At 31.7% G+C, this 23455-nt stretch overlaps 4 protein-coding genes across 5 annotated transcripts; 3 read left to right on the top strand and 1 right to left on the bottom strand.

The window, feature by feature from the left end:
* The first annotated feature begins 4426 nt into the window (after positions 1 to 4426).
* On the top strand, positions 4427 to 9669 carry LOC123228621 (28 kDa heat- and acid-stable phosphoprotein-like). The gene is made up of 8 exons (XM_044654054.1): positions 4427 to 4632; positions 5062 to 5099; positions 6149 to 6211; positions 6337 to 6420; positions 6516 to 6550; positions 7503 to 7588; positions 9047 to 9112; positions 9314 to 9669. Exons 1-8 carry the CDS (start codon positions 4566 to 4568, stop codon positions 9346 to 9348), a joined length of 474 nt encoding a protein of 157 aa, XP_044509989.1. The 5' UTR covers positions 4427 to 4565; the 3' UTR covers positions 9349 to 9669.
* A 2062-nt stretch (positions 9670 to 11731) lies between these two features.
* On the top strand, positions 11732 to 16683 carry LOC123228142 (probable E3 ubiquitin-protein ligase ZFP1). 2 transcript variants are annotated; one of them, XM_044653411.1, is made up of 7 exons: positions 11732 to 11862; positions 12025 to 12073; positions 13896 to 14679; positions 14956 to 15356; positions 15540 to 15638; positions 15971 to 16138; positions 16371 to 16683. In XM_044653411.1, the coding sequence occupies exons 3-7, from the start codon at positions 13908 to 13910 to the stop codon at positions 16515 to 16517; spliced, it is 1587 nt and encodes a 528-aa protein (XP_044509346.1). In that variant the 5' UTR covers positions 11732 to 11862; positions 12025 to 12073; positions 13896 to 13907; the 3' UTR covers positions 16518 to 16683. The 2 variants fall into 2 exon arrangements, with proteins under 2 accessions (XP_044509346.1, XP_044509335.1); XM_044653400.1 differs by having other exon boundaries at positions 11739 to 11862; positions 13892 to 14679.
* Positions 16684 to 19143: 2460 nt separating this feature from the next.
* LOC123227437 (F-box/LRR-repeat protein At3g48880-like) lies at positions 19144 to 20010 on the top strand. The gene has a single exon (XM_044652265.1). The coding sequence runs from the start codon at positions 19144 to 19146 to the stop codon at positions 20008 to 20010; it is 867 nt and encodes a 288-aa protein (XP_044508200.1).
* Positions 20011 to 20169: 159 nt separating this feature from the next.
* LOC123227455 (ras-related protein RABA1f) lies at positions 20170 to 23181 on the bottom strand. The gene is made up of 2 exons (XM_044652253.1): positions 22865 to 23181; positions 20170 to 20989 (listed from the first exon to the last, which is right to left on the bottom strand). Exons 1-2 carry the CDS (start codon positions 23083 to 23085, stop codon positions 20557 to 20559), a joined length of 654 nt encoding a protein of 217 aa, XP_044508188.1. The 5' UTR covers positions 23086 to 23181; the 3' UTR covers positions 20170 to 20556.
* Positions 23182 to 23455: the final 274 nt, after the last annotated feature.

Below are 23455 nucleotides of genomic sequence, written 5' to 3'. Positions count from 1 at the left end.
TCGTTTGGATATATTTGATGGGTTGTAACTTGTAAGTAACGTATTTATCTTAAACATGAGCCAACCAACAAGAAAAAAAAAGTACATAAAGGATGAAATTTCAATAAAATAAAGAAATGACATGAAGCACGAAATTTCAATAAAATAATTTATTTAAGAGGTAATAACACCTAGAATTTCTTAAATACCCTTTTCTTTTTAATAAGTAGATCAAATTTTATTTTTTGTCATTTTAATTGATTAAATTATATAATTTTTCCATTAAAAGGAACAAAATTTTTTATTTTTGTATCATGGGTTGTGTCTTAATGTAGATATTTGCAACTCATAAAATCTAAATTTATTTTTTATTTTATATATATAAAACCATAAAACACATCCACAATAAATAAAAAATACTAAAATAATAAAATCCAATAAAAATAAATTTGTTACTTTTTTTAGTAGTGATTTTTTAACTCGAATGTGTGGAATTTCCTTATTATTTAGGTTCAACAACAAATGGTAAAAAAAGAAAATTTCTAGGAATTTAAATAAAACATCATTATTATTAAAATAATTTAAATAAATAAAATACACTTAAAAAAGTAAAGGTATCAATAAATATCATTATAATTAAAAGAATTACAAATAAATAAAATACATAGATAAATTTTAAAAAAGACATAATGAACATTTTGAGATTAGACATTTATATTACAAAATACAAATCCAACGAGAAAATAAAAGAGTTCGATTCTTTCAATAAGAAAAAACAAGCTTTGGTCCTTTCATTAGAAAAAATCTAGAAAACAGATAATTGTTTGGTATATTCATATGATGTTATCTTATTTATTAATCTCATTGGGTATGGCCTAGTATTTCAGATCCTTAGGTTTAATTGATAAAACCCTTGATATTTCAAACAATCAAACTATATACACATTTTTTAAATATAAATTGGATACATAAATAATATATCATTGTGTAATTGATTGATTTTGAATTAAAAATAAAGTAACGAGCATTACTATACATACTCATTTAAGATACATAAAAATATATATACTTATATATGTCATCACATAATTGACTATTATTTTATCTTTAATTCAAAATCACTCAATCACATGATGACACATATAAACGTATACACATTTGTATACTCAAAGTAGGTACACATAGTTTTTATTGTAAAGTAACACGTAATCATATGATAATACATTATACATTATTTATATACCCAATTATATACTTATAAATTTATGCATATAACATTACTCTATTTCATTTTTTATAAATATGTGGCAAGTTTTTTTTATAATAAAACCCACTAGTTTGGTATTTCTCAGTGAGCACCTACTAATTTTTCGAATTAGCACTGTAACCCCATATTTATTTAATTTTTTTTCAAAGTGAGCAACCGTTAAATAATAAATATGATCCTAACTTTCTGTGTTTATAGGCTTTTAAATTATTTTGTTTAAGTTTGATAAAAATGAAGTTTCCACTAATCACCTAAATTCAATCAATTCAACATTCTAACGTTTTCAATGAGGTTCAGAGGTTAATAAAATATTTTTTAAGGTTAAATTAATAAAATTATTGATAAAGTTGAAGGTTGAATCTTGATAATCAAAAAAAAAAAAAAAAAAAACACAATTTCGAGTATTCAAATGATATGTCATCATAAGATTGAATGATTTTAAATTAAACATAAAATAATACTTTATTATATAATAATATATAATTTATATATAATTAAATATTTAAAAAACGATATATATAACATTACCTTTTTTTTTTTTTGCCATAATAAAAACAAAATAGAATGAAAATAACATAGTCTTAGATGTTAAAATTAGTAATACTTTATAGAGAATGTATTGGATGGAGGGTCTCTTTTCTAGCCCAATAATACACAATGTTCTTTATTCATGTTTATCCCCCTAAAAGAGTATAAGTGGAACAATAATGAAAGAAATTGACGCTTGAATCAATTACATTTCAGAGTTGGAGGCCCATGCATGTTAATGGAGTTGGCATATAACATAAAAATATAATAAAATTAACAAATAAATAAATATATATTTATGTATGTTATTATGTAATTGAGTTATTTTAAATTAAAGAAAATACTTAATCATATAATAATATATATAAATATGTATTTATTTATATACTTAAAATAGATATATATAATATTACTCATAAAAATATTATATGATAAAATTGAATATAATAGTATATGTTCAAATAAAACAATACTTTATGCTCGATATATTGCATTTTTAATAGAATTATTAGGTTAAAAGACTTATTCTCATCTAAGGTTTAGTACAACACTAATCTTCCACTCGCTAACTTTTGAAAACTCAAATATTTATTCGTCAGTTGTTAAAATAAACAAAAAAAAAGTTAATTTCATTATAAATTACTATTTTACCCTATTTCATATTTTTTTATACATACTCAAAGAAAATAAAAAAGTATGAAAGAGTTTATTATTTAGGAAAATAACAATTCTATCCCCCATTTTAGGGTTTCATCATTTTTCAAAATTTTCATTTCAGCCGCCCTCCGAAGTTTAGAAATATCGCAATTGCACCCTTATCTTCCACCATTTTCTCTCTTCATTTTCAACCTATGAAGACAACCAAGGAAGAGCGACTCAATCTTGTCGACTCTGGCAAACAAATGAAGAGACAGGTGTTGCCAAAGAAAATAAAAAAATTCAAGCGACAAAAACCGAATCGATTCTTGTGATTCATCTTCCACAACGCTGATCAACAGAAAATAAGGAACCAATCAAAGAGTTGGTCTTCTTCAGAGTTGATATAACAGAAAACATTGACAAAAGCTTCATCTTTTGTTGGCTTTGTGATTTAGTTGGTGTTTTCCATTGCTAGGTCTTTGTGCACCATTAACTTTGTCTTTCGTCCCATCGTTGTCTTCATGCTCCATCAATTCATGTTCAGAGTCCGATGACTAGAGATGCATAAAAAAAAATGCAAACCCTAAGGATGAAAATGTAACTTTTCAAAACTTAATTATGATAGCAAGTGCTAGATTTCCAAATCAAGAGGGGACAATGAGATAAATTTTTATATTTTTAATATTATTAATTAAATAACGATTTTGCTTCACTTATTAACTTATTTTGTTTGTTTTAATAGTTGATAGATAAATATTTAGATTTAAAAAAATTAGCGAGTGGGAGATTGGGATACACTAAACCTTAGGTGGGAATAATTTAGTCTTTTGGCCGAATTATTAAGAGATAACTACTATTTTCTAACTTAATCATGCTCGTGATAATAAGTTACTATCTCTAAAATGGAAAAACAACAAATTCACATCTTTCCTCCATTTTTTTTTCAACTTTAATTATATAAGGATGTTTAAATAATTTTTTTTATTTAATCAAATATTAATTATAATTTTACATAAATAAAAGTAACAAAATATTTTTCTCCTTCAATTTCCTCTTGACACCATCATAATTGGTTTCTTATTTCTTTTTTTCTTCACATCACCCTTTTCTTTCATCTTCTTCGATCATCATCTCACCACACATCACAACACTTTAACTCTCTTGTTTTCCATCTCCAAGTTTCAATCACAAAAACGGTGTCTGACTGAAAACCTATTAACTAACAACCTTTCAATTGGAATCACACTATTTTAGTGCGATTCTATGTTTGTTAATGATAGTAAAAGTGATAGCGATATTATTTGTTTGATTGAATATATTATCGATAGTGGTATTATCAATAATCTTAAAGGATTATGGTAGTATTGTTAATAATGATGTGAGGTGCGAATCTTTGTATAATGATCATTGATCAATACGAAGAGTCCCTTATTTGATGATTTATATGGTTGGTAAGAGTAATTTTTTTGGGCACTTATGTATAGTCCATGTCATTTTGTCTAGTTTTTTCTTCACTCATAACATTTAATATTCAAGCTTCTTGTTGACCATGATTTTTTTGGATGGTGTTAAAAAGTGGTGGCATTGTTGATAATAGTGGTCTCTTATTTGTGAAATAAATTGTAAAAATATATTTTAATTATTTTAATATTATTATAAAAATAAATTATGAATATTTATTTTTTAAATATATAAATAGATATATAATATATTATTTTATAATTAAATATTTTAAAATAATAATAAATAATATTTAATTATATGATAATATTATATATTTATATATATAAATAAATACTTATAATATTATTTAATTATAAATTTATTTTTATTATAAAATAAAATTATAATTATAATTTTGAATACCAAATTAAATAATATGAAAGGTGTCACAACGGAACTGAGAATGTGCTTATTAAAAAGTGCTTTAACAAAAGCTTAAGAAAGGGTAGCAACTCGCTTATTAGTCGCGTGAAGCTGACGCTATGATGCTCCTTTGTGCTACAAAATCACCCTAATAATTATAAAGCCATCCCTCAGTGACACCCGCAGACCTTTAAAAAAATCAGCAAGGAGAAGCAGAGACCTTAGAATCCGAACCAATCTTCTCTTCTTCCTCTCATCTTCTCCGTCGTCGTTTTTGTATAGGAAAATGGGAAGAGGAAAGTTCAAGGGCAAGCCCACCGGCCACCGCCACTTCTCAACTCCCGAAGAGCTCCGTACAGTCCCTCTCTCTTTTCTTTTTATCTCTGTTTTTGTGTAATATCAGATCTAGAGAAGCTTTGGAAGTGTTGTTCGATTTCATTTTCTCTGAATTTGGTTGGTTTGTCGGTTCTTAATAGATCTACTTCTGTTGTTGGAATCGTTTCTGTTTTATTTTTAACATTCATATCTTTTGATATTTTTCTGATCAGAATTATAAATTTGGGGACATTTTGTTAAGTTTTTGTTAGTTCATTTTTTTAAGGATGAGAATTTAGGTTTAAAGCTTTTGTTTTGGTGCTTGTTCAATCTTGCTTTTCGAACGAAAGCTCTAGTTAGATGATTATGTTTCTGTTAGATGAGTTATGAGTATGCTTCATGGTGTATTCTTTTACCGTGAGAGAGGCTGACTTTGTGTGCTTCTGCATTGAATTAAATGGTTGCAGTTGCTGGTACTTCTGCTCGTCCACGTACTTTTAAACAGGTTTGCGTTTTTTTCTTTTCCTTTTTCCTTGTTGCCTATTGTGTTCTTGAATTTCATTTGATTGTGTATGATTGTTTCTGGTAACATTCCAGGTTCTACTTTGCTTAAAAGTTCTTTTTATAAATATTATTAATTATTAATCTGGTTGTTATTATTGGTTTGTAGTTACCATTTCTAGTCGGTGTTAATAGTTTGAAAACATGTTTGATGGAGTTTCGAAGCATAAAACAATCTCGCGATTGATGTGATGAATTCATTTCACTCCCCGGAAAACTTGGTGCTGGGAAATAAGAACAAGCATTGAGCTCCATTACCAATCATCATAATGGTCCCTACCAAATTATTTGAAACATTTCTTTCATTCAGATTTTGTAGTTGCTGGTAATCTAATCCTCTATGAGGCTAACCATTAATGTGGCCTGTTTACATAATTCTAATTTCTGGAGGAAACTATCCATATCCTATTGGAAATCACAAACTGTCCAATTGAATCTGAATTTGAAAGACTCAGGTCAATAGCTGAAGTTGTGTCTCTCTGGTGACTTTTGTAATATAAGTGAATATGGTGAGACTCTGTGCTACTTATACACTAATTGTTGTGAAAGCAAAAAATAAAAAATAAAAAAGAGATTTTGTTAGAATTAGTTGCTATGACATGGATGTGGAAAAGTATTTCAGTGATGATTTTGTATTTGGGTTGAAATCAAGGAGTGTCATGGTATTATGTTTCCTTTGTTTTTTGCTTCTAAAGATTGGAATAGGTGGTGATGAAGGTGATTAGTTTTATTTTTCATATATACCATTTTGATTAAAAAAAAAATTGATTCCTGGGCATTGATATTTTGGTATAATCTGTTTCTGTGTCATTCTGGTGGTTTTATTCTTCAACCTGTAGACTTTTACTTCTCTAATGTCTATGCCCTAGCCCCTCCCCCCAACAAAATCATAAATAATAATAAGAAAGGAAAGGGAAAGAAATTTTGATTGTATGTGTACACATCTATTCCTCAGATTTGAGTATGTTATGAAGGACATCTTTTTTATATCAGGAAGAGGCTGAAGTAGAGGAGGAGGTGGAAGAGTCTGAAGAGGAGGTGGAAGACGAACAGGAGGTCAGCAATATATTTTGCAGGAACATTTTTGTTTTGGTGTATCAATTAATTCCAATTCTATGTCTTTCTTTTGAAAATTTCATTCATTAATCCTCATTGTTGAATTCGGTTCTTAATCTTTGCAGAAGAAGAAAGGCATTCAGGGAATTATTGAGATTGAGAATCCTAATTTGGTAAAATCAAAGAATGTGAAGGCTAAAGATGCGGATGTAAGTTGTAATGCTTAAATCTTATCCCAACAGTGTTTCAATCTTGTTTTCTTAGATGTCAACCTGCCTGTTGTAACCGAATTTCTATGTTCCAGATGGGGAGAACAACTGAACTCTCAAGGCGTGAAAGGTGTATACTTGTTCATACTATGTCAAATCAGTATAAGCTGTTTCCTACTGCATGCATAATCAGAAATTTTGTTGTTTGTGAGGCATCAAATTGACAGTGGGATAGGTTGCTAGATCATTAGAGCTTTTGAAAACACGTTTGGTCCTGTTGTTAGGCTTATATGAGTATGACATGGTTCAGGAGCTTGCTCAGGGATGCTGAGGCAGTGCTAGAAGATTTTTCATGTTAGCTTTTTGTTTGATACTACACATAGACAACAAACTTTTTAGTTTTTAAAATGTATATTACTTACCTCAAGTGGTTGAATGGCCTTTTTTCAACAAAAACCAAAATTTTAAACTTCATATAAATGGTTGCACGCTTTAATTTCTTCAGTTTAATCTCTTAGCCATGGTTCTTTAATTATGGTGCTTTGCCTGAGAAAAAAGCAACTTAAAATGGCTAAAATTAAGAAGTAAAGCTAGGTTTTGCAATTTTAAATAGTTTACCTTGTCAGATTAGGATTTGGTTTGACTAAATTGAATTTCTGTAATCCTTGATAATGATTTCATGAATCATTATGGATCATCACCCAAGCATGGAAGTGGCTGCTTTCATCTTGATAGTGAACCAGTGTGGTCTTATTCTATACAATTTCCAATCAGTTGCCATTTTCATCTGTTTATAGAGCTAATCTGACTCAACTTTTATGCCAGTATCTCTTGCATCAGTTTTTATGGTGTTTAATGTTACTTGCGGTTGTACTATTCTCTTTCTAAGGTCTGGAAAAACTGAAAATTTTCAGATCATATTCTGGTTTAAACTTGTTGATGTTACTTGTAAACACGTTGTCTCCTAATGCTTGATTAATCTTAAGCATCTTTTGTATTGAGGACTATATCGCTATTTCCAGTTATATATGCTTTATGACACATGTAGGTTTTTAGGTCATTTTCATTATATATGTATGCAGGGAGGAGATAGAGAAGCAAAAAGCTCATGAGCGATATATGAGGTTGCAGGAACAAGGAAAAACTGAACAAGCAAGAAAAGATTTGGGTAATTGGATCTTATCAATGCACTACTTTTCTTTTCAGACTGTTTATAGAAATTTAAAATGTAAGGTTAATTAGAGAATGTGATTGTGTATGACTTTTTCTTTCTTGCTGGTATGCTATTTTGCTGTTTTTTTATGGTTAGCTAAACTTAAAGCAGACCATTGCTATGGCTTAAGTTGAATCTCTGTAATTGTATATGTGCTAATAATGGGGCATGATAAATGTTTTTGAGTTGTGCTAGCAACAGTTGTGTCTGGGACAGTCGCCGCACATCTCTTGACACCTGTGCCTTTAACAGAGATTATATAGCATATAAAAAGTTAAAATTTTACTTTGGGACATGTTTCAAAGAGCCATGCAGCGACTGTCCCTAGCACAACTCATGTTTTATTGCTCGTTGTTTGTAGTAACTGATACATTTGGGTATACACAAATTGAAACCAGCTAGTTTTCATTTTGTTGTGGTTTGGGTGATCGGTAGTTTGTTTCGGGTTGAAGCAAAATCATGCTGTGTCCATCATCATGCTTCTTATTGTAAATTGTCTCCAGCACTGCAATTTTGAGTTGCCTAATTATCACCTGTTGTTTTTGGTTACTGCTGTTAGAGCATCTGCTTCTATTAGTAGGAGAGATACTGCCTTGTTGTATTTCTTGATGCTGTTCACAGTTTGTTTGTCCTTTTTTGGAGAGGTGCATGGTTAAAAATAGTGCAAGGGACTGGGTACATTAACAAACTTCTTAGATTGGCTGAATCCTTTGCGTGATCAGTTGATTAAAAGAAAATGTTTTTCAGCTAGTTTAACTTTTGGTATCGACCTCAAGGGCTTGGGTTTTCGGCATTGCACTTGATGGAAATTCTTCATGTTGGGGTTAATCCATTTGAGGGGGTTGTTTAAAATGTGGGAATTACATAATTTGGACTTCAGGAGTGTAGACAAAAGTCTTGAGATTTTTTTTGGGTCTATTGGATGAAATGAGTAGAGATAAAAATTGATTTTTTTGGATTACAAGAGGAAGCTTTCTTAAACACAAACTCTGATTTTTTGTAGTACAAGAGGAGGTTTTCTGAAACACAAGCACAGACACATGCTCGACACATTTTTTTAATAAAATATGAATACATATTAGATGGAGCCAGTAAACACTACTAACAAATTGGGATCACATTGCTTTTTATTAATAAAAACACATTTCTAGAACACTAACTTTGGACTCTTTCTCACTGTAAGATCATCTTTTTTCTCTGTATATGTGCCAATTAGTTTAGTGAGTATATGGTCTACATATACATTTCCTAGTTTGTCTGATTCTGGTAGTCTGTTTACCTAATATTTTTTTCCCTCTCTCACTCCACAGAAAGTTGTCCATTGATATCTATGATTTTGTTTCCTGTATAGCTTATGATTCACCCTTGCAGTTATCGTTTAATTGTTTGATTATTTAATATTTTTTCTTGTAGAGCGCTTAGCCCTAATACGTCAACAAAGGGCAGAGGCAGCTAAGAAGCGAGAGGAGGAGAAGGCTGGTATGATTTCTAAGTGCCCAAATTAATATTGGCCTCTTTTTGCTTCACTTTCTGATGCGTCCTCTGCCTTCTGATTATCCTTTAATAGTCTTTAGGAGAGGAAGCTCCAGAGTTTAGAGCAGAAATTGGATACTATTTATTTAGAATCCATTACAAGTTTTTAATGTGAAGCTAATAACATGAAGTTATTTGTTGTGTCAGCAAAAGAGCAGAAAAAAGTTGAAGCTCGCAAGTGAAAGTGAATTCTAGAGAGGCTAGTATTTCATATTCCGTTTACTTTTTGAATGAATGACCGTAGTGCTTGTATACTTAAGCTCCTGCACAACAAGAGGGAAATAAAAGAAGACAGAATCTGGTAGATTTCACTCTCTTAAGAAATTTTATATATATATATATTTTCTGTTGGGGCATCTGAAATTTTATGCTAGTATGGAGTGAACTCTGTTGTACCACCTTAAGAACATAAGTCTTATTCATGTAACCTTAGAACATTGTCAAGTGGAAAATTAAGGTTCTGTTTAATTAAATAGACACAGAAAGATCCTTTCTTGTGCGTATATGTTTCTGATTTATTTCATTTTTCTGATGTCTTTTGCCTCTGCAAAAAGTTCCATTTGGTAAATGATTCTGTTTTGGGTTCCTGGGAAACCTCTCCAAATGATTTTATCATCTCTTTGTACTATTCCAAATACCAATAATTTAGTGATTCATTGGACATGATCTATTATGTTATTGACTCAGTTATCAAGTTAGCATCTATCTTTAGATCAAGGTCTATAAGAATTGTGTGCTACTTAGATACAACTTAGAGCTTTTGTACTTACTTCAGAGGTAATGATTGGTGAGGCAATGAGGTTCCATGTTATAAACAAATAGATAAATGGAGAATCTCTTGAAGCAGTTGTGTTCATTGATCCTTTCTTAAAAGAAATATAAACAATAGGTTTAGAGGAGATTGAGGATGATGGGGCTGGTAGCTAGCTTCCCTAGAGGGACAAAAGCCAGCACATTTGTTCCATGTATTGTGGTAGTAAGATAAAAGAAAGAATCTGATTTTAACCCTGCTACTTAACAAGCTGGAGAAAATGGGATTTCTTCACAATTGGACAAGTTAAAAAACCAGAGAACTCTAGAACTTCGCACTTCTGTCAAGTTATCTCTGTCTTTAATAGTACAGGTACAAAAATTGTTTGGGGAATAAGATGATTCTACAGAATCTGAAATAGGTATCCAGTAAATAGTAACTGCTTTAAGTCTGCCTACCACTAAAAAATTTAAAAGAAATTTGTATTTTGGCCTCTGGTTCGGGTGGGTTTTTAAAGTGGAAAGCTTGAATTCAATTCGAATCAAATTGATTTTGTTGGGTTTAGCTCTTCCATATCACAGCGTCATCCAAAAGATACCCACGGGGTGTTTTTTCACTAGTCTAGTTTAGGAGTTGGGCAAATGATACAACAAAATATCCTTAATTAGAGAAATTAAAATAATAATAATAACAAATAATAGAGTCGTTGGACGGAACGTGGTAAGGGCATAAAAAGGTGGGGCCATGTTGATAGATGACGTGCCAAGAAAAGGTGGGTCCACTTCCTTTTTTTTTCAATTAGATTTTTATTATAAACTCTAGTTTAAGGAAAACCATGGAAGAAGAGTAAAGAATATGCTTTTTATTTAATTGAAATCAATTTCACTATTCCCTTTGCGTAAATTAATATAATAATTTATTTCGATATACAAATAAATATATATTTGATATATATCATTATGTGATTAAATAATTTTAAATTAAAAATAAAATAATATCTAATCATATAATAACATATTATATATATTTATTTGTATATTTAAAAATAAATATATATAATATTACTTTTATATATATATATATATAAAGCTATATTAGAATTTTTTTTTTTTGTGAGTACTTTATTAAAACAAAAGATGTTCACCAACACTTGTGTAATGAATGTAATTAATTTGCCCCCAAAGGATGAGTTTCAAAGTTGAAGGTGAATACGTTGTTTAGAAATTTATTGATGATTTTTAATGTGTTTATTTTAACACTAAGAGAATGATTTGATGTCAAATAAGAGTATATTAATTAAAAAAAAATCGTAAATTCATATAATAATAATAGTAGTAATATCTCATCAATAGAGGGTTGTAATTTATAAAAGGTGGGTAGTTGATTTGAAATAAAAAATTGTGTGTTTTTTCAAAGTAGACTAGGATATCGTGATCAGACCCACAATTATTGTATCAGATAAGTTAAAATTTTATAAATATAATAAAGACTTTCTGAAGGTTTTAATATTTTATCAATTTTACTAATCTTTAAATTAAAAGAGTAATTATGTTCTAAAGTCGGAAGATGACATTGATTTTTCTTGTTTTGTGATCTTATTGTTATCTCGCATGTATTTAAAACTGAAAATACAAGTAAAATATGCCTAAAACAACAGAATTAGAGATTAAAAATCAAAAAGGTAAAAATAATTTTCCATAGATTGTGAGAAATAGTGAATAAATTTAAATATAATTATGCCTTTTTTCTATTTATTGATTCTTAAAAATTACTTGTGTTATTTACAAGTAAAACAAACACAAAAATATCACCAGCAGCGGTGTAATTAATTAATTAAAATTAATGCTAAAAACCCACGATTCTCTCTATATAAATAAATAATCAAAAGCACAACATGACAGTCTTTACCCCTCTCTTCCACCTCTCAATTAATCCTTTCATTCTGGTCAGTTTATTTTCCTCTTAGTTTTTCGGTTTTTTATTATGTGAAAAAAAAATTTTTGATGTCAAAGTTTGAAGCTTTTGGGTTGTTTAGTAACATATATTAATGATATTATTATGGAGGTTTTTTTAAAAAAAAAAAAAAATTTAATCTGTTGTTTTGCAGGGATTTCTACACACATTCACAAGCTCTAAAATTTGTTCATGATAACAAGGTAATAGTTTTTTTTTTTTTTTCTGATCGATTCTTAACGAGTTGTCTTAAGTTTTTGTAACTTGTGTAGGCCTGGCTCATGTTCTGTTGTTTTGCTCCAAAATTTGTTAAATTTCATGACTGTTGACGTTTTCCCTTTAGTTTTTGGGTTTATTTTCTGTTTGACCAAGTGGGTATTTGTTTTTAGAAGAGGAAATTGCGTTTTAGCATCAATGGATGAGTTTTGATTGGGCTAGGTTCATTGGAAGATTCTTGCTCTTTTGGTTCTAATTGATATTTGGGGTTGTGGGTTGTAAGAAAATTAGCGAATTTTTTAATTTGTGTCGTAATTTTTTTTGTTTTAAAGCGTGCTAGATTTTAGTTTCAGATTTTATTTTAAGAGAAATTTGGGTTTTTGATCGGTTACTTGATTGGTATTTCTCTACGGAATGGAATTTATGCTGTTTTATTTTGCAAAGCTGGAATTTTTGGATGTTTGTCTAAGGTTAAGATATGGATGGATGGTCAAAATTATATACGGGTACATATACATATAATTGTTGAATGATGGTTCCTAAGGTTACTAATTTAAGCAAGTGAATGCTTAGGTTGTCTGCATAATGAAGACCATATACGTGAACCACTTTTTCATTGTTGAGATTTTTCCAAATTATTGCTTCAGCATGTAGCCTAGTCCTTGTTGGAGTTCCAGACATTTTTGTTGTTTGATATCTGATGACATTGGATACATCATCAATACCCTTTTTTAGGAGTTCTGGGCCATGGGACTTTGGAGGATTATGTTATGCTCTTTTACTTCTAGAGGGTTGGTATGATTCTGTATGTGTTGGTTGGATCATTGCTCTTTTTAGATGCATATTAGAAACCAAAGCTCTGTGCTTCTAAATTAATTTTCTTGAAATATCACAGAGAACATGATTTATTTGAAAGGTGAAAAGGGTCTGGATAATTTAGTTTTTATTAGGAGATTTATGGCATTTTCTGAGGCATTGATTATTCGTGGATCATGAAAGCTGTAATTTCTGAAGTGAATTCTGGTCTAAGTTAGCACTTATACTCTGAGATCTTTTATCAATTTATTTCTTCTTATAATTTATTAAATGATAATTAATTACACATGTTTCTTCATTGAGTAATTAGACCTGGTATAGAATGTTGAATGTAACTATAAATGAGAAATATAAAATTGAAATAGATCAGAATGGTGGAGTACTTTATGGTTTTATAATTTTTTGTAGAACATGCTTGTTAGGATCCTTTGTTGTATTAGAATATATATGCACTAGATTGGGATGACAATATTAAGATAAGGGATGATCTGTTGTTCTTGCTCATATATGAGATCCTTGTTGAACATGCAATGGGAACTTTGCTATCATATCCCAGCTTTTATTTAAGTGGAACATGCAGAGAACTTAGTACTTGGTTTCTGAAAACTGTCTTTTTAGAAGTTTATGTATACATGGTGCCATCACATAATGGCTGGAATGCTTTTCAAAAGCTGTTATTTATTATTCAACTGAGGTAGGGCATTGTCTGGACTAGTTTTATGTTCTTTTTTAGATTTAAGTTTAAGTTGACCATGTGATAATCTTATTGTGTTTCTAGATGGAATGTTTTCAGAATTTGGAATGTATTCTATTTGTCTTTTATCTTTCTGATGGTTGTCTATTATGTTGATTTACATGATGAAATTTGCATAAGTGTATTGTTTGTTGGTGAAACAGTAGCACGCCTTTGGGCTTTACATGCCAATTAATATCATGGTTATCATTCTTGACTGACCTAGCTGATCTGAATGATTTTTTTTTTTTTAAAGTCAGAAGGTAGTATAGATGGATCAGCGAAACCAAAGTTACATGCTTCATGATCCATGTGTTGTTATGGGGTGTGAACCAAACTTCCCACAGCCTATGCAAACTATGGTAAGAGCTTCAGGGGACATATCTAGTCATAACGGTCAGTCTCATCAGTGCTATGATGGCACTATGTTCTATGGAGTGCAACAGTACACTGGAGTTCATCATCTTCATGCTGCAAATATTGATCTTGTTGCTTCTACTGCATCCAACTTATATGTTCCTTATATGTCAAATCCATCATCTGGCATGCAAATAAATCATGGGTCCTCAGATCATTTGCCATCTCCAAGCAATTTTGGAGTCATTGGAGTTTCTGCAGATGAATATGGAAGGAACAGCCACTATATGGATCATTTCACAGGTTTCTACAAGAGAAAGAACACTGAAGTTATTCCTGGGAGTTTCCAGTATTTTAATACCCCAGCTAGCTCTAGTTTGTCAGTTGCCCCTTTGAATACTAGGCATCCTGATGGAGTAGCTCCTGTGGATGCTGCATCTTTCCCTGTGCCTCAGTTCAGAGGGATTGGCAATCCAATGGTCAGGGATTTAGAATCTCAAAGAAGTGTGAGAAACAGATTAGGTTCTGCTGCCGTGGATCCTGTTCTAGCACATAGCCATAATCACTTTTTCCAAGGAAACTTTATTGGTCACCCTTTTCAACCCAATGGCTCTCTCTGGTTGGACCAACACAATGATGTTGGTGCTTCAGCCTGGACTCAGGCTCCCAATGTACCTTACATGCATGGTAATTTCTCCATTTACTCCTTCTCCCTGTTTGGGTCTGCTTTTGTGTTGATGGAACCCTTTCCCTGTCAGAAAACAATGTTTGATTTCGCTTTTTCATCAATCTAACTGTATGTTCTTTGCTTTCTTCTTGGTCTCAAAGATTCCTTGTTCCCACCCTTAACCTAAAGAAGCAGTTTTCTGAGAAATGAAGTGTTAAGCAGCATTGATATGTGGCATGTAATTATTAACTTGGGTAGATTGATCCAAAATAAGATTTCTCATGCATTTTTTACAGGTGGCAATATCAGCAGTGCCACTATGCGATCTCAGAGCATGGTTTTACAACGATTTCCTGAGACAGCTAGCGGTAGAGGTACCTTGACTTCACCGCATCCTCCTCCTATCAATGTTGGGCATCAAGGTTTTCATAACCTATCGCCACCTATTCAAGGAGCTAGAAGCCACAATATAAATGTCCACCCTCAAGTAGCGTCAGCTTCATATAGAGGTCCATCAAGTTATGTTGCACACAACTCTATGAATGTTTCACAGGATGGTTTGGAGATGATGCCGAGGCATATTGGACCTGCTCCACTAACTGGCTTTGGGATTTACTGGTCTCAACAAGAAGGACCCATGGCTGAGGCAAATTTAAGACAACACAACCTTCCTTACCTCAGAGTTTTGCCATCTGATGTAATACTTCCACCTTGTTCTTGCAATACCCTTTCTATCTTTGTTTGTCATAAGTGGTTCTTTATGTGAAAGAAGTACTTTGTACCTTATAGTCAATTATTTGCTTATGTATGATGTTATTAGTTGACTACTATATTTCTATCCATATTTTGACTATGATCTCTTGATTGACATGTTTCATAGGGAGTTGCTATGCTGGAGATGCCAGATTTTTATGAAGTAGGGAATCTTATTGACCATCACAGAGATATGCGCTTGGATATAGAAGACATGTCTTATGAAGTAAGTTTAGCTACTTGTTCATTTATAATAACCTTCAGTTGCTGATTATGATCATAAATGCAGTTAGTACTTGTATGTAGTGGAAGTATCTGACCAAATTAGTAGAGTGCTAACATGTTAATGGATATCACTTTATTCTTAATGAAATTTTCACACGTATAAACATATAACTTGATATCCTTTATTATCTAATCATATGAAATGAAAGAAATACAGTTGCTTTATGGATCATTTGACTGTTAGCGTCTGTCAATCAGTAAGACTCTGTAATGAGTGAATTCTGCATATCTTAGTATAAATGTAACAGAAAATCTCAATATTCTTTTTCTCAGGAGCTTCTTGAAGTGGGGGAGCAGATTGGCAATGTAAATACCGGGTTGTCGGAGGAAGCTATCACAAGTCAATTAAGGACAAGAACTTATATATCAGCTACAGCTGATGCGAATCTGGAAGAGTCAGCATCTATGGATCAGGAACCTGATTCTTGCATCATATGCCAGGTAACTTGAGCTTTGACATTGTCTGTTGAATTTTATGAATTGAATACTTACTGTTTTTGCAAAAAAAAGTCCTCATTTTTACTTAAATTAAATCTTCTTATAAAGTCAAGTAAAAACTTATAACTGATTCAGAAATATTAGTAACAGTGGATATTGAGACTTTGTCTGAACTAAATTCGGTTTGTTCATAACTAATAATTAGCATTTGTTATGCCCATTTGGGTTTTCGCAGGAAGATTATAGGAACCATGAGAAGATTGGAACTCTTTGTTGTGGACATGAGTACCATGAAGAATGCTTGAAGAAGTGGCTGTTTGTGAAGAATGTCTGCCCCATCTGTAAATCTGAGGCATTGGCCCCAAAAACAAAGGATGCATAAAACTTATTTATCATAACAAAGTGTGCCTTGTTAGGTCATTTGTACATGTTCTTGCATATATCTAGCCAAGTCATAATAACTTTAATCCTTTTTTTTTTTTGGTCCTGTGTTTATCAAAAACTGTATATACTTTGTTGATATGAATTTGCCCTAACTTTACTCTGTATTATTAAGTTGCAGTTACTAGTTGGAAATTTTTTTTCTGTGGTGTAACTATTGCCATCTGCTAAATTTGGCTGAAAAGCGGAGAATGGAGATTGTTTGTGTTTGAATTTTCCAACGTCCCCTTTTGTGCATGGCGAATAAATTTAAATTGAACCTTATTTTGAACCGAACTGAATATTTTGGATAATCAAACCGAATTTTTTGTTATCTAGTATTGAGCCAAAATTTTAAATTAAAATTACAATAATACTCTTATTGTACAAGTTAAACAATTGCATCACTTAATAAAAACCTGTCACTCCAGTTTATACAGATAAATTTGTACACATAATTTTTTTTAACAAACAATTATGAACCCAAAAAAGTCTATTAGATGATGCGGTGTTATCTTTGGTGAATGATAAAAACTTCTAAATAAAATTATAAATATAAACAACTATAAATCACATATAAAAATAAAAATAATATTTAATTATACGATAATATATCATTATTTAAACATAAATTTATACTTATTATTTGTGTAAACAATAAAACTATATATATCTGTTTTGAATATATAAATATATATATATTTATATATATTATCATATAATTAAATAATTTTAAATTTAAAATAAAATAATATTAAATTATATAATAATATAAATATAAATATATATATTTTTGTACCAAAACTATTTATATATACTCTCCTAAATTGGATGCTCTAATAATTGGCACTGGAGCCCACAACGTTAGGACTTAGCAGAAACAAGTAGCCGCCAGTCAATATTAAATTTTGAAACAATTTTATATAATATTAATTATTACCATGACAATCGCAGTCTTCTTTTATCTAATTCCTTTTAATATTTAAATTATTTATCCATTTATTATATTTTTATTAAACAGAGATTTACAGGTTCTTACTTGTTTACAAAAACACACCACGTTCATCATGTCTCCGACACCGAGCCCCCACTTACATTATAACCACTCAATTTCCACCCCGCTTTTATTTTAGCCTTATTCTCAATACCCCCCTAAGGTGTCAGCTTCTTTTAAATACTCCCAAACGTATCAATATCCTCAATTTTGTATTTTCCTCATGTATCTCCCCCCACCTAGGTATTTTCCTCAATTTTGTATTTTCCTCATGATAGCCTTAATTTTAAACATTTTCCACTATATTATTCTCTTTAAAAATTTCTTATAAATCAATAAAAGATTTGTAGTTATAAAAAATATTTGATTAAAAGCTACAATTTTTGCAAACTATCATTTTATAGTCGATAATCTAATTTCATTCAGTTTTTTTTATTCATTGGACTGTTTATTTTTCATTCTTTTTTGTTAGGGTTTACTATAAAATGATAAAATTTTTTGGTTTTCTTCGATTTTGAGTGGGTTTTAGTTAGGCTTGTTGGTTGTGTTCATGTATTATTTTGTTTCAAAGCTTTTGTGGTAATTTCTTGTATAGATTGAAGTCTTTTTCTATTTATGAGTTATAATTTCTTTTATATTCTATTAAGATCGATTGGAAAAATATCTTCTGTCTTAGATATAGAGTTACAACTAAGAAACCTGAATGAAAAATATCCGATTGAATTGATCCTTGACCTAAAACGAACAAGGGGAGGTAGTTGAGGAAAGTAAAAACCTGAGGGAAAGAAAAATGACTTGGAAAGTATGTAGGTGGAGAAGTTAAAACTCTAAAATCTGAGGTGGGTTTTGTGACAAGCCTTTGTTTGATAATTTCTGTTCTGCCGACTGCAATGGCCAAAATAAGACAGATGTCAAGGTCAGTCAGTGCACTGCCTACCCATCATCTACTCCAGTGCCACCACTTCACTGCTACCATTTCTTTTGTCTTCTTCACTGTCCATCACATCAGTTCAGCTCTCACAGTCATCTTCTTTGTCTTTTTCCCAACTTCCAATTTTTATCTTAATTTTGACACCTGATTAATATCCAATGGATTAACTTTTCCAACATCACTTATCAACATATAATTAGCTGATAATTTCTTTTACATCCAATCAAATTACGAGGGCAGTTCCTCCTAATGATTAATTAATTTAGCAAAATCTTGTTCAAAGCTTCAGGATTTCCATCCCCCTCTTTAAAACATGCATCTGGATTATTCTCAAGAGACTAGTCTCATATATATAATTTTTGTATATAATTTTATATATAAATAACGATGTATCATTATATGATTGGATAATTAAAAATTAAAAATAAAACAATACTAATTATATAGTGATATATAGTAATATATTATTATTTAAGTATAAAATTATATAGAAAAATTATGTATATAGTTTATTGATATCATAGTAGTCATTATCATGTGATTAAACTTATAATGTGACAGTAATTTTTGGTTCCCTTTGGTCTCCAGAAATCTTATATATATATATTTAACACTAGACTAAAAGAGACTACCAATTGCCCAATTGCCCAATTGCGTACCAAAATGCAAACCCAGATGGTGAAAAGGAAGAGCCAAAGGCAAAGCCCTCCATGGGAGGACTTAGACCCTTTTGTGTTGTCAATGATTTTCGGATGTTTAAGTCTCCAGGACTTGCTGTTTTGCCCTCCTTATGTGTGCCGGGCATGGCTGTCAGCAACCATACACACCCTTTTCCGGAATTCAATTCTAGACCTTCGTTTGATCGATGATCTTGATGATGAAAAGCAACGGTCGAGATTTACACATCTGCTGAAACTGGCCATTAATCACTGCCAGGAGGATTGGGTCACAATCTACTTTCCAAGTAACTACTTCTTTGGATACTTTGCAACTGTTTACATAGCTGAAAGAACTCCTAATATTTCTAGTCTGTTTTGGCCTTCTGATGTTAGTTCCAGGGCCTTGCCTATATACATATCTTTGTTTTATTGGAAGAAGCTTAGGGTTTTTCATGCAAGATTGAATCCTGAAGAATGGTTTGCCGTGTTATCGCAAGTCGCTGAGTTCTGTAAGAATCTTGTGGAGCTTGGTGTGCATGGAGAAGTCACAGAAAAAGAAGTTTTATGTGTTGTAGAAGGCTTTCCAAGGCTTAGACTGTTAGATTTATCTGAGTCTACTTTGTCTAATAAAGCTCTAGAGATTCTGTTGGATCAAAGATTGCAGAACCTGAAAGAGCTTAATATATTACACTGTTTGATTCTGGACGATGATGGTAACGACATTAGTGATGGAGATTATTGTGCAGTGAAAGCTTGGAGAAAACAATTGCTTGAAAAAGCTTGTAAGTTTATGAATCTGAAGAAATTTTTGCACTGTCTAGAGAGATCTTGTCAGGAATGTAAAGATGTTGTGTCAAACAGTGATAAATAGTCTTGCAAAATGTAACCTTTAATCGTAATACCATTATTATGTCTGTAACTTTTGTTTTTCATAATTCATTTTACTGAAATGATGAAAATTTCTGCAAATAGGAGACTCCTGAAGTTATGGCAGTGTACTGGACAATGAGAATTTCTACAGAAGTTGGCATTTCTTTGAAGCTAATTTGTTTCTTTTTATGAGCCACTGAAGAAATCATTCAAATAACAGTCAAATACAAAGGCAAATTGATCAAAACACTTTCTATTCTAGAGCAAAGTACAATCAAAAGTTAAAACTACAGTACCAAAAAAAAAAAAAAAACCAATATATAACAAGGAAAAGCTTGAAATAACGAGATGCAAAATTGATATCCAGATGAAGGGTTGAGGAAATTTCTTGACCCCGAAATGTAAATCAAGCTCACAGAAGCTTAAGCATGGTGGTACCAGCCATAAGTTTGTAAGAGACCATGTTGTGAAATGTGAAGCTCTCAAAACTATGATGGAAATCGGAAGAAGTTAAAATTAGATCCCCCTAAATTATCACGGCTTGCATTCAAGCACTGCAGCAACCATCTTTCTTTACAGCCGAGACATCATCCTTGCCTCCAATATTAATAGTTTGCCCCTTAGGCAAGGCTGCAGGGTCATCCCCTATATCAAGTGCTTTCCGGCTTACTACATTATGGATTTGGGTTAGCACTTCAGTGAATGCCTTGTCAACATTCATAGACTCAAGAGCTGATGTCTCAATAAAGAATGTGTTTTCCCTCTCAGCAAAGGCTGTAGCATCCTCCACAGAAACAGCACGCAAATGACGCAAGTCTGCCTTGTTACCCACAAGCATAATGACAATATTGGCATCTGTGTGACCCCGCAATTCCTTTAACCATCTTTCAACATTCTCAAATGTGACATGTCTTGTAACATCATAGACAAGCAATGCACCAACAGCTCCCCTGTAGTATGCACTTGTGATAGCTCGGTATCTATGTAAAACAAAATAAAAATTAACTAATCATATTCTAAAGAGTTTTCGAAAAAGTAACACAAGTCCATACATACTAACTTTGAAGAGAAAATCATCACCAACTCTATCATAACAATATTTAATAAAGAAAGCCCTTAGTTTAACCTTTTTCTCCTGACATAAAAGAAAAAAGCAGACAATTTTCTTTTTCAGTATTCTAAACAGTTCATAATGAGACAAGTGATGCTGCCAATAACCCTGATGTTCGGGTTCATACAAAGCTGAGGCTTTTATGGCAAAAACAAAGGTAATAGTACAGATACATTGAGGTCATCAGACCGAAAAAAGAGTACTCACTATATATGATATTATAGACCTTGGGCATATTAACTATACCACTTATAGCAAAGTTGAAATGAATTAAGGTACCTTCCATCCCAACCCAAGAAAAATATAGAAGAGCAACCATGCCAATCTTAGTGGATCTTTCATTCCATACTTATCCTATATTCTTTAATGTGTAAACTACCACCCTACTTCTCTTTGGACTTTTTGCGTTGGACATTAAGAAAGTCTGAAATTATTTCTTTGCCATAGTCATTCTAAAATGAGAAATATAGAGTTGGAAATTATTTATTTGCTCTACAAGTGTTGGCTTCTGGAAAACACAGAGAAGGTTGGCAGCATCAAACATGTGCTGGACCTTTAGACAGGTCCATTACACAACAAACACACATCAGAAATGCCCACAACGTATTGGACATAATTCCAAACAATATAGCATTTAGAAATTTGTGATTAAACAAGCAAAAGTTCAGTGTGCAATTCACTATAAAAGGAAGGGACCATAGTCACAAGTCCACCATTCCACACCATTAATTAGGCTTCTCCAACTTAAAGCACTTAAATCCCTATCCATGAAAAGAGATGAACTTTGAAATGAACACAGAAAATGTTTAGTAAAGCACCACAAATCTTAATACCGATATAAAAGAAGAAACACAAAACTGCATTTTGTGGAGAATACACCTAAACTAAACCAAGGAAAACTGGGCTAATTCATTTTCAGTATTTTTCATTAACCTTTTTCTCCTCATCTCAAAAGAATGACAAGCTAAAGTCACCCAAGATTAAAACTCCCTATATTATAATTTATCAGCTATAAATGGAAAACGCCCGATTTTAACTAACCAATACTCATCAGCACACCCAAGCAGATTACAAATTGAAGCCCACAAACCGATCAAGTTAAAAAACAAACTTCATTGAAAACAGCCTCAAATCCACCCTTAACCGCCAATATGCCACCAGTAAAATTCAACGTCCAGTGAACCTTTTCCCAAAAATTATATAACACACACAAAGCCAGAAGTAAAAAAAAACCTGACCAACCACAGGCACCGTACTTTTAAAGCCCAAACAATTAAACATGACAAATTTTGTAAACAATGTGAAATCCATTCAAATTTAACACTCTTCTCCCGGCATTTTCTCCAATGACGGACCCTATCATTTACTCACAGCTTTTCAGCAACTAAAGAAATCTTAAAATCAAATCCTTAAGCCTTATCCCCAATACCCGATGTCAAACACTCCAAACTCTAATTAAATTTACCAAGTTGCCAAGCAACCAGTAGAAAATCCTCAAAATTCCATCAGTTTCTCCCACTTTCTCAGCAACCAAAAAAATCCAGAAAACCAATATCACAGCAGCCATTTTCCCATAGAAACAAACTTTAGTCAAACTTTCCCTTAACCCCAAATGCAACAATTTTGTCCCTACATTTTATCCTCAAACAGACAAAATTTTCTCCTAAAAAAAATCCCTAACGCATAAATAATTGAAAACTATAAAAACAAAGAAAACTTGCATAATAAAATATCAATAACGTGCCTTTCCTGGCCAGCGGTGTCCCAAATCTGAGCCTTAACGATCTTGTCGTCGACCCGAATGCTTCGGGTGGCGAATTCGACTCCAATAGTTGATTTGGACTCTAGACTGAACTCGTTCCGGGTGAATCTGGATAGCAAATTGGATTTGCCCACACCCGAATCGCCAATCAACACCAGTTTGAATAGATAATCGTAGTCTTCGTCCGCTCTGTAAGCTGCCATTTAATTGTTCTGGGTCGGGTCGATGAAATGAACAAGGAACAGTGAAGTGCTATGGATGAAACGTGAACGAGGAGAAGCAGAATTCAGACGAGTGAAGAAGAAAAATAGCAAATATACAAATGGGCTGGTGTGAGGTGTAAATTCGGATCGGGTAACTGTTGGGCCAATCTGTTAGGCAGAGGTTTTAGTGAGTTTGGAAAAATAATTGTAAGCCCACACGAAAATGCAATAAGAAAAAATTAGTCAATTTTTAAGGGTAGTTAATTAAATAAACCGTTTTAAGGGGTTTTCCATGAATTTAACTAAGATCTATGGATTATATGAATATAATCATTAGAATGGGGTTGGACGATTTTTCATTTAAACATAA

This window comes from Mangifera indica, chromosome 1, assembly GCF_011075055.1.
Source record: "Mangifera indica cultivar Alphonso chromosome 1, CATAS_Mindica_2.1, whole genome shotgun sequence".
In the NCBI taxonomy this organism is placed as follows: Eukaryota; Viridiplantae; Streptophyta; class Magnoliopsida; order Sapindales; family Anacardiaceae; genus Mangifera; species Mangifera indica.
This window is presented reverse-complemented; position numbering and strand designations above follow the sequence as displayed.

Bases quoted from the DNA above. Each gene is read 5' to 3' on its own strand.
- LOC123228621 (XM_044654054.1), top strand. From the start codon at position 4,566: ATGGGAAGAGGAAAGTTCAAGGGCAAGCCCACCGGCCACCGCCACTTC. The intron at 6,212-6,336 runs GTCAGCAATATA...TAATCTTTGCAG, and splicing joins AGGTGGAAGACGAACAGGAG to AAGAAGAAAGGCATTCAGGG. The intron at 9,113-9,313 runs GTATGATTTCTA...TTGTTGTGTCAG, and splicing joins GCGAGAGGAGGAGAAGGCTG to CAAAAGAGCAGAAAAAAGTT.
- LOC123227455 (XM_044652253.1), bottom strand. From the start codon at position 23,085: ATGGCAGCTTACAGAGCGGACGAAGACTACGATTATCTATTCAAACTG. The intron at 20,990-22,864 runs GCACGTTATTGA...TGTTTTACATAG, and splicing joins GACACCGCTGGCCAGGAAAG to ATACCGAGCTATCACAAGTG.
- LOC123228142 (XM_044653411.1), top strand. From the start codon at position 13,908: ATGGATCAGCGAAACCAAAGTTACATGCTTCATGATCCATGTGTTGTT. The intron at 15,639-15,970 runs GTAAGTTTAGCT...TCTTTTTCTCAG, and splicing joins TAGAAGACATGTCTTATGAA to GAGCTTCTTGAAGTGGGGGA. The intron at 16,139-16,370 runs GTAACTTGAGCT...GGGTTTTCGCAG, and splicing joins ATTCTTGCATCATATGCCAG to GAAGATTATAGGAACCATGA.
- LOC123227437 (XM_044652265.1), top strand. From the start codon at position 19,144: ATGCAAACCCAGATGGTGAAAAGGAAGAGCCAAAGGCAAAGCCCTCCA.